We start from the raw sequence: 10,505 nt of genomic DNA, 5'->3' as shown, positions 1-10,505 counted from the left end.
GTAAAGTAAAACTTTATTTAAACAGGGTAGCCCATTCAGCTCTAAGGCTGGTCTCCATAGGGGCCCAGCCTGTATCTTAACGGTTCAGAGATGCGAGCAGCTAATTTGGACGGCTGACGGCCGAGACAAACTGGCATAAATCACAAATAAATTTACGACAACAGTTTATTTGAAAAACATAATTTGGTCTCGTTATTGCACGCCTCTATGTACAGAACCTACGTCATTTTGTGAGCATAATTTCGGAAATCAGGAGCATAACTTGGGAATTAATATTCTGGCATAATTTGGCAAAATTTCGAGCACTGCTAGTAGCATAATATGCCACTTTAAGGAGCACAATCTGCCAAAGCCTAAACGCGATCGAGTCCGAGTAAAGGGTGCAAGTCAAGCTTTTAACTGAGGAAAAACCTAAAAATAGCATTGTTATTTCTCAAACGTTTTATCTGAAAAAAACACGTTTCTAATCACAAGACCTGTTACATCCTTGAAAGCTAAATTAAAACCTTCCGCGGGAGATCCCCTGTGTAGAAACTTCTATTTCCTGAATTTGTAGAAACGTAAAACAAGGAAGCAACACAGAGATTCCCTTTTCACTCGAAAGCTAGGAAACTCCTAGTAACTTTGTGGAAAAAAATGTCTCTCGTTCTGCCCAAGGCAGTTTTGTCAAATGTGTGCAACATAATACTACGATCTGATTCTCATTAAGTGGATTTCTAATTGTTTAAGTTGACCTTGGCCGGGCTCTCGAATGTCCTCAAATGGGACATGGAAAACGGGGTGGGGAGGGGATGATCATTGCTCTTGGAAATTGGTAACAGAATAAAAAAATTTTGCTCGTGGTTACCTTCAGGCCTGGGATGTCTTTTTAAGAGTTTAAGAAAAGAAAAAAACTTCCGCTCTGTGTCGAAATTTTTTTCTGGAACCTCTGCCAGCCAATTAAAGTAAATACATGTTTCCCTTGTTATTTGATCCCATGGCCCAACAATGAAATGGTCACCAAGCCTTCCCGGCCATTTCAGGGAAACGAAAACGCTTTGCAGCTTGTTGTGGACGACGTGCGTAAAATTTCTGCTAAAATTTCTTAAATTCTATGGACTTATGAAGACCTGAATGGTGGACGCTTGTGCCTGGAAGTCTGGCAAACGTCTGGTTCCTCGAGACCAGATCGAGTGGTTGTTGTCTTTGCTCCTGAAGGCTGAGGAGCAAAGATGGCTGGCGAGCATCTCTCCCGTTAACGCGTCCGAACACGATGACTTGGAAGCAGATCAGGAGAACGAAAATCAAAATTGTTCCTTTGTTGACGCTGGATCACTTCTTTTGAGGTAATTTTTCATTCAAATTCTCCCTTAAATGCTTTCTTATCGACTCCAAAAGCAATTTTGTTGTAAGATTATGTTCGTCTTTGGGTTTTACTTGAGATCTAACGAGAGCTCGTGTGCATCATGCTGTTTTGACTTTTGTCATTCAGTAGCTTAATTTTTTGTTAGTTCTTTATCTGCGACGTCTAATTCACAAGTCATGAGTGTTAATACTTGCAATTGCTGCTGAAATTGACGCAGAATATGCAGGAATAGTCAGGAAGAGTTTACTCTGCTGCTTGGCCTGGTTAGACCGGAAGTGATGAAGAAACGCTTTTGTATATCTAATTATTCTGTGATGCTCTACAATGTACACAAACAACTTGACTTTATCAAAATAATTTTTATAGCCAGTTTAGATTAAGTTGATTTGTCCATGACTCAAGGGCCAGCTGTTTACGACTTAACAAAAAACTCTGAAAATTTTGGCTGGAATGTAAATAGAATGATTGGGCAAAAAATAATGCAACTACATTCCTGATTGCATGGAACTTCTTGAAAGACTCCAAATTATCGGCAACAGGAAATGCAGATACCATTGCTTATTTACACTCAGTTTGAGGTCCCGCAGAATGTGGTGTACCTAAAAACAGTCATCCTATTTCTTTCAGTAAAGTCCAGGCCAAACAAGTATAAGAGTTTCGAAGAGTTGAAGAGAAGTAATCTCTTATCGACTATCAATCAAGCATGGCCAATGTGAAGACGAGAGTGAAAGAAAGTTGACTGTGTGTGAATGTTAACATTTGTATACACTGGTCTAATGAAAAGTGGACCAGGTTTAAATAGTTTGTATGCCAATGTGAAAAGCCGAAAACTGGCAAGAGTCAATCCAGAATGAGGGAGAGTCAATCCAGAATGAGGGGTGGGGACTTCTCTATAAAAATAACAGAGGGTGCTCACTGTACCTTTTAGGGGGTAAAATTTGTGGATTGGTACCACTAAGGGTGCAAGAACCTCTCTCATTCCTCGAGAATGTAAGACAACTTGCCAATCTTATCAGAATAAGAACTACTGTTTTTGACTGTGTAGATTTTATTCTTTGAACACATTGGATACTGTAATGTTCAATGCTGTAAAGTTCATTGTAAAACTAAACGTTTTGGCAGTGCTGCCTTCATCAGTAGTAAAAAGTGAAAATGACCAAGACATATTTTTCGTTAGATTTTATCCTTTGCAGTTTGCAGAAACTGAGTATTAATATTAAATGTTAATGGTTCTGTTGTTTTACAGGCATGGAAAGTGTATTAAAAGAATTCATAGCAACTTTCATCATCTTGAGTAAGGGAATTTTTTATTTATCTTTTTTTCTTCCAACACTCCTGTTGTCCAAACCTGTCTTTCAGACCAAGAAGATTGATCAAGTCCTGATTTGGAAGACAAACAATTCTCTGCAGATTAACATTTTCAAGATTGTTTAAATTTTGAGAGCTTTTCATTAAGGAATTGAACCATGAGTTAAATACTCAATAAGACTCTATTCGTGCCAAACTCTTTACGTGATTCTGCATGCAAATACCTCTTTGCATTGGATCATAGTTTTACCATTATGATATTATTTTTGCAGAGGAGTTCTTTTTACATTAATTTTATATTGATTATTTCGTACCCAATTGTTTTATTTTTAACTTAAAATTGTTAATATAATGGTAACGTTTGTTGTCACTGATAAGCGAGGGTTTTTTTTTACACAAGTTGAAAATGTTTATAATCTTTAGGCCAAGTCACTACTGTGTCAAGGTCACAGCTAACAGCACAAATCCAGACAGGCCTTCTTCTCAAATGAAAGTGGTAAGGATGTTCTCAAACCTGGTCCATGCAAAGTTGTTTTGTCCAACTGAAAGTTATTTTTATTGCTCATCTTTCACACTGTATGAGTAAATAAAACTTGAATGTAATTGGCTACCAATCAAAATTGTTCGTGTTCTTAAACTAAGTTTTACGCTTCTCCGACAATATTGGTCTCTTCATGAACAAACTTACTAACTTAAAGTGCATAATTTGGAATTAAGTTAAGGTTAAGTCTGCTTCAGGCCTGGAGGCCCAAACCACTGTAACATGTATGCCAATAGTTTCCATAGTTTTTTAGGCAACTAGGAACAGGAATGTAGATAGGGTCTTGATCTCGGAACCTTCCCCAACGGACCCACCCAACCCCCAACTCGACCCAACCCTCAAAAAGCAGTTGGCCAGGCCTACAACTCTTCAAAAAGCTGGCTATGCCCCTGAGGAATATTTGATCTTCTACCCACTGAATTGTAGCACTAGTCCAATGCAGGGCTATCCTGTAGCGTTATATTTGCTAGTACCCATTTAAATACTTTGGGGTGAAGAGAAGCACTGTGAAAGAAATTCAAAGTTTTTTGCCCAAGAATACGATGTAGTGTCCCTGGGCAGGTCTCACATCCAGATGGCTTGATTTGTACAACAAAAAATTAAGTCAAAATATTTCAATTTTGCAGGTCTCCAGTGATGGCAGCAATAATTCTGAACAAGGAAGGAGTCCCGGTTCAAGTAATGCCTTGTTTCTTTTTTGAATTAATTTTACTAGGTAGTGAAACTTTGATAAATTAAGTACAACCAGTAAACATACATGCCGTCATAGAAGTACATGTACAGTAAGTTAAGAAAATTAATATTTGCAACCTCTAGATCAGAGTACAAGCTACATGTACAGATGTAAGTACACACTTGAGTATAAGTTGTGGGGAGCAGGGTTGACATGGTGGTGAGAGTGCTCACCTCCCACCAATGTGGCCCGGGTTCGATTCCTAGTACCATTATGTGGGTTGAGCTCGCTGTGGGTTCTTGTCTTGCTCCAAGGGTTTTTCTCCATTCACTTTCTCTAATCACTTTACCACACATGCCAGTCAGTGTTTCAGGAACAGCTACGTTTTTTGTGGGGTGTGTTTGTGCACACTCAAAACCATCAAGCTGTCATAATTCAGAATAATTATTAATTAATAATAACTGTCTTTATGTACAATTTGGATGGTGTGATATACATTGTAAAAACCGTAGGTTATAATTACGTTTATCTCATTTATGTTTTGTGCTGTAGGAACATCAACTGAAAGTTGTATTTCACAAGATGCTGGTGGAGACATCACATCAAGGGTAAAATTCAATCATTAAATTGTAAAATATAAGTACAGTAAAATTATATTTATTATTCATTCGACCTTTTCTCTTTTCTTGATTGGTTTTCAATCTGCGGTTAATTCTAGCTAATTCGAAAAAGGCTCTATTATATGACGATTGATGTCATTTTAATGACTTCAATCTGTCCTACATCACAAATTAACCAAAACCCAGTACCTGATGACAGTTTCAGTACATAGAGGACGAAGGATAATCCGAATAAGTTCATTGTGTCCAACAATTCAAACCACAAATGAAGATCTTGATCTTAATTCGACGGTTCTCTTACGATGCCCTGAATAAGATCTGTACAGCAGCGAACAAAGACAAGGAAAACTCCATAACCATCTGGCTTTCTGTCCCGTACATCGGAGACAAAACATCCCAACTCTTAAGATCCTTCAAAAGAAAGCTTCGCAGATGTCTTACAAACTCTAACATCGAGATAAAAGTACGCGAGAAAACAACGAAACTATGTTTCTACACGAACAATAAAGATCGAGTTCCACTTCTGAATAAATCACATGTTGTTTACAAGTTTAAATGCCCTGGCTGCCAATCAGCGTACATCGGCAAAACGGACAGAACTCTTTTCGTCCGAACACATGAACACGCAATCTCTGACAAAGAGAGCGCAATTTACAAACACCTGCGAACGTGTAACCATTTACTTTTTATTCGCGATTTATGTAATTTACCGGATAATTTAAACACTGACATTGCTCCACCTTCTATCTGTAATGACAAAGAATACTTCACCCATGTTGTCCGTGATATTATACAACGGTATTAGACTGTGACCACAACTGGAATCTTCCCCTATACAAAGAGGCTTATTATATCAAACGCCTAGCACCTTCCCTAAACAATGGACTAAAGTCCAGCAGAGAACTCTATCTATTCTCCTGAGTAAACTTATTGTTTTCGTCTCCTCACTCGCAGTATTTAAGATCTAGCTTGTATGTTAATTTTATTAGTCTGATGATGGTATAGTTCATACCGAAATATAACAATCTATTTATCAAGATCTTCATTTGTGGTCTGAGTTGTTGGACACAATGAACTTATTCGGATTATCCTTCGTCCTCTATCACAAATTAACCAAACACAACCTCGTTCCCAAGGATCGCTGATGTCACACAGTGGCTCTAAATCAACTTCGGAGGGAAGGCATTTGTGATTTAGAGCTAATCTTCAAGACAGAAACATCAAAAATCCAGCAACAGCGGAGAAATTTGCCACTATTTTATGTGAAGTCAGAACTACATGTAGCTCAAACTGGTCACTAGAAATGAACCCCGGGGGTGGGGGGGGGGGGTCTTCCTATAATGGCCTATACGGGGAGGCTCCGCCCGAAAGGGGTGCCTTTTCATTCCTCAGGTATATAAAAGGGTAGGGATTTCACGACTTTTGGTATATGAAAGGGTAGGGATATTGGTCATTTACGTATTTAAAAGGGCCTTCAATGAAAATATTTTAAACCTGTAGATGTACCTTGAGGCTGTATCAGGGTTCGCACAGTCTTGAAAAGTCCTTAAATTTTAGGGAGAGTCCTTGAAAAGTCCTTGAATTCCATTTTTCCTTGAAAAGTCCTTGAATTTGTGTGTAAGTCCTTGAAAAGTCCTTGAATTTTCTACAACTTTGAATATATAGTGGGGTCGAAAGAGAATTGCTTTACATAGACTTTGGTCTTTTCCTGTGTAAAGCAGCTTCAAACACTGAAAAAGCTGGGTGTAAAAGCAGCTGATAAAGGGAAACTGAGAAGCAAAGTAATCCAACTGCGCACGTGAGTTCAAATGTCAGTGAAACAAATTCACCAGCGGTTTTGTATAGAACTCTCAATAATTATTGTCCTGCACATGTTGCATGCATTAATTAGGCATTTAAAAACCTTTAAAGCTTGTGAGCTTGGACTGGCATGTTGCATGCATTAATTAGGCATTTAAAAACCTTTAAAGCTTGTGAGCTTGGACTGGGACTGTGCATTACCGGTACTGTACCATCTGTGAAATTACATTCCTGGTAGAAGGTCCTTGAATATTCAGTTTGGTCCTTGAAAAGTCCTTGAAAAATGGTTGCAATTTTTTGTATGAACCCTGTGTACTATTTAATTTATAAACACTAAATAAAAATGGCATCAAGACTTCCTGTTTTAGGCATCTGTCATGTCTTTTCGGTATATGAAAGGGGTACCTTTTTTCAGTAAAAGGTATAAGAAAGGGGTGCCTTTTCTGTCAAAATGGTATATAAAAGGGTAAGGAGTTGGACCTCGGGGCAGGGCCTCCCCATACAAAACTTTTTTGAGTCCCCCCTGGGAAATGAACTTTACCTTTTCAATTTAGTGGATGATTGAGACAAAAAAAAAACTGAAAAAGGGTTGGAGGTAAGGCACTTGTTATTAAGAGCTTATTATCTTCCAGTCAGAAACTTCCAAAATCCAGCAACAGTGGAGAAATTTGCCATTGTTTTGTAAAACAATTTATGCCAAAGAGAGAACCCATTTAAATAAATTTTGTGTTTCCAGAGCTGTGGAAATACTTCAAATGAATGAATTATAAAACAATTAATATTGAACTCGGCTTTCATATGATAATGAAGAATTATATGCAGATCTCGGTGGGTGTTATCCGCCTAAAGCCTTCAGCTTCAGTGGATACCTCCCTCTTCAATCTGCATAATAATATTCTTCATATCATACCCAGCCTCCTCCAATTATTGCTACATATATATTAAGTAATAAAATTTAATCATTAAATCATTTAACTGTCAATCTCAGTTCTTCACAGGGTCCGGATAATCTGCGAGTCAGCGAGCCATGCGAGCCATTTCGGTTAGCCTAAATAGCACATTGGTTAGCCTAAATAGCACTTTGGTTAGCCTAAATAGCACTCTGGTTAGCTTACAGTTAACTTACAGTAGGTAGCTTGCGGTTAGCCTTTTATTGGGATTAGGGATTTCTGGCTTGTGAGTCGTGCAAGTCATGCAAGCCATTCAGGTAAGCCTAAATAACACATTGGTTAGCCTACATAGCACTCCGGTTAGCCTAAATAGTATTCTGGTTAGCCTACAGTTAGTTTAGGTAGCTTGCCGTTAGCCTTTTATTGGGTTTTAGGATGTCTGGCTCGCATGGCTCACATGCCTCGCTGGCTCGCATATTATCCTAACTCTTCTTCACAAACAGTCCCCTCCAAAATCAAAATTCAAACCAAAAAAATCAAACAAAATTTTTAATGTTCAAGTTAAAGCCCAACACATGCATGTACTTAGGATTCATTATTTATCAAAGTTAATAATAATTTATTGTCACTTGTCTCTTTCAAACAGCATCCCCTGTTTGAACTGTACAAGAATGCCGTACTGTGTGCCCAGTATCCTGTCCTTAGTGTCTCCGAGGGAGCTTCTCCAAACACGCCGTATTCACCAGCATCGCCTTCACCAATGCAAAGAAAGTTCTCATATTCAAAACTTCCCTCTGCAAGGTTAGAAAGTCTTACATGTGTTAAAATAGTTATCATTCAACAGTGACATTGTGGCATGTACCTGTGTCTACTGTAAATGATCTAGTAAATACCCGGGGCATCTATTAAATTTATGGGGTCCTAGGGGAGGCGTTAAGTAGATATGAGGTGTTTATTTGAGAGGGGTGTTTATTCCACTTTAACTGTTACAACGTCAACAAAAAATAGGGTGCACCAGCGTAGTTTGCTAGCGTAGTAAGATACAAGACACAGTAGGAGAGTAGGAAACTAATCTATCTGCACTAATGCAAAGCCTAGAGGTGTTGTTCATAGTGCGATATATATATTGATGTTTTTATCGTCATCATGTCCGAGTCAAGAAAGAAACTAACTAGTAACAAGAAACTAAGCAAGAAACTATCTAATGAGATGTTGCGTAGTTTTTCTGTATGGAACATTTCCTTGTTTTTTGAGGTGATTCTTGGAGAGGGGCGTCTATTAGACATGGGGCGTTTATTAGAGGGGGGCATCTAAAACAAACTTTACACTTCAGGGGAGGCATTTTATTAGATATGAGGTGTTTATTTGAGAGTAGGCTTTTATTAGATCATTTACGGTATACGGTACACCTAACTGAAGACAATTTAATGTGACCCTGTGAAAAGCATAAACCATGAACATTAAGACTGAATGGAATTCTCATTAGACGACATTGGTAATCTTAGTCCTTTAGTATTCCATTTATTGATAATTTAAGAGCTTAAGAGCTTGATTTGCACAACCTGTGGTTTCTTCAGTCAGGTGTATTGGTCTTAATTTGTAACCCGATTATAATACTATTAAAAAGCTAATTATAGCCATGATGCAGAGATGTCCTAGAACCTAGAGTCCAAAGAATGAATGCCATCTTTTATGAAAGGAAATGAAATTTTTTGAAACAAAAATTGTGAACCAACCAGAATAATTCTTGCTATCATTATCATGATCAAGGTGACAGAATGTGGATCAAGGTAGCACGAAAAAATGTTTAAAATATTTAATTAATAAAATAAATTAATAAATGAATTAATAATTAAAAATAATAAAATAATATGTCCTTAGTTGACATATCATTTGAAACCAGTACTTGAAAAAAATTTGTATGTTGAGCTCAAAGGATTAATTACATGCCATCCTTTTGATTTTCAGCTCAGCAACTGGTAGTGCAAAAATAAATTCCTACAAACGTCGTATGTCATCATCTTCTGATGCAGGATGTGTTTCTCCTGAAGTTTCACTTCCAACCTCTTCAGATGCTTTGCAGGAGCTGGTAATGAATGTCTTCAGGCTTGGAAAAAGACAACACAAGTTTTTATGTGAGACTGAAATACCAAAACAAGTTCCACGTGCCAAGGAGCCTCAAAGGGTATGGTCATCTATGATTAGTAAAACCAAAATTAATAAACTAAGATAACACCCTGTTTATCTGACCACCAAGGAATCATCAAATTCTGGTTGTGGAGATTATGGGTAAATAAGTGATGCTGACTCAGGTTTTTTTGGTGGTAATTAAAGAAAGTGGACGAACTAATGATTTACTAATGATGATCAAATGTTCAAATTTTTTCCATTAATTTACATGTACCTAATTTGTTTGTGACAGGATCAGCATGGTGTGAGACCACTTTGTTGTGGTACTGTAATTTACCATAATTTCTTGAATCTCGATTCAATGCCCCCGACATTTATTTCAAACTTAGCCTGGTGGAACAGGCGTTTATTTGACTCCTGCAGTTGTTTTGAGCCAGATGTTCATTATTTTCATTATTTTGACAAACATGTATCTGACTTTTCTTACCTACAACTTATTATAAAAAATACCTGAGGGGCCTATTTTCAACTCTATCCACCTTAAGTAGAGACGCGGCATTTAATTATTCGCTACCCGGCGTTCAATCAAGAAAATATGGTACTTTCATTATTTTCCAACTGAACTCTTGGAATAAGGTCTTTTTAGAGTCTCGAGATTTAACGTCTCGAGATTGAACTTGAGAATTCTTTGGAGTGAAATGGTAAAGTGAGTTGTTTTAATTTACAGTTTTTGGTAGAAGAGCTACTAAGTCAACTTGTTGTACTTGAGCGCAACCACCACCCATTTTACAGTGTTCAGGCTTTCATGGACAAGAATGCTTATAGTGAATGGGTGATAGTTGAGAGAGAGAAGATAGAAGGTTTGATCAGAAGCTTTTGGCACTATGCTCGTCCCCCTGTACGTGAGTTACCCTTGGAAAGTCCTGAATTCCATAAACAGTATGTTGAGCTGATGAAGAGACTTGTCAGGTACGTCAGTGACAAGGAAGGAAGCTTTGACAACAGTTAAACTGTTTTTGTCCGTATATGCAGGGATGTAGTTAAGAAAACACTAAGCCGGCTCATCGACAAGCCCTGTTGGCTTTTCTGGCCTTGGCAGCTCTAAAAGTTTACCTAGGTCTTTGTTTTTGTGAGAAATTTCGGCTGGATTTCATTTCTCTCTCAGCCTGTGAAATTAGCTGGCAGCTGGCCCTTAGCG

At 37.9% G+C, this 10,505-nt stretch overlaps 2 protein-coding genes across 2 annotated transcripts in view; one reads left to right on the top strand and one right to left on the bottom strand.

Annotated features, from left to right (window-relative positions):
* LOC144643579 (protein D3-like) overlaps nt 1–10,505 on the bottom strand; it is a 217,454-nt gene that overhangs the window by 35,373 nt on the left and 171,576 nt on the right. The gene's annotated exons all lie outside the window — the stretch shown is intronic.
* The window catches only part of LOC144643456 (uncharacterized), a 30,132-nt gene continuing 20,660 nt past the window's right edge, over nt 1,034–10,505 (top strand). The window contains 8 exon segments of the mRNA XM_078502713.1: nt 1,034–1,325; nt 2,592–2,639; nt 3,077–3,149; nt 3,821–3,872; nt 4,420–4,475; nt 7,824–7,978; nt 9,146–9,362; nt 10,035–10,276. Coding sequence (XP_078358839.1) covers nt 1,114–1,325; nt 2,592–2,639; nt 3,077–3,149; nt 3,821–3,872; nt 4,420–4,475; nt 7,824–7,978; nt 9,146–9,362; nt 10,035–10,276 — 1,055 coding nt within the window. The 5' untranslated portion in view covers nt 1,034–1,113.

Source organism: Oculina patagonica, chromosome 2 (genome assembly GCF_052425735.1).
Source record: "Oculina patagonica isolate OP01 chromosome 2, crgOcupat, whole genome shotgun sequence".
Taxonomy (NCBI): domain Eukaryota; kingdom Metazoa; phylum Cnidaria; class Anthozoa; order Scleractinia; family Oculinidae; genus Oculina; species Oculina patagonica.
This window is presented reverse-complemented; position numbering and strand designations above follow the sequence as displayed.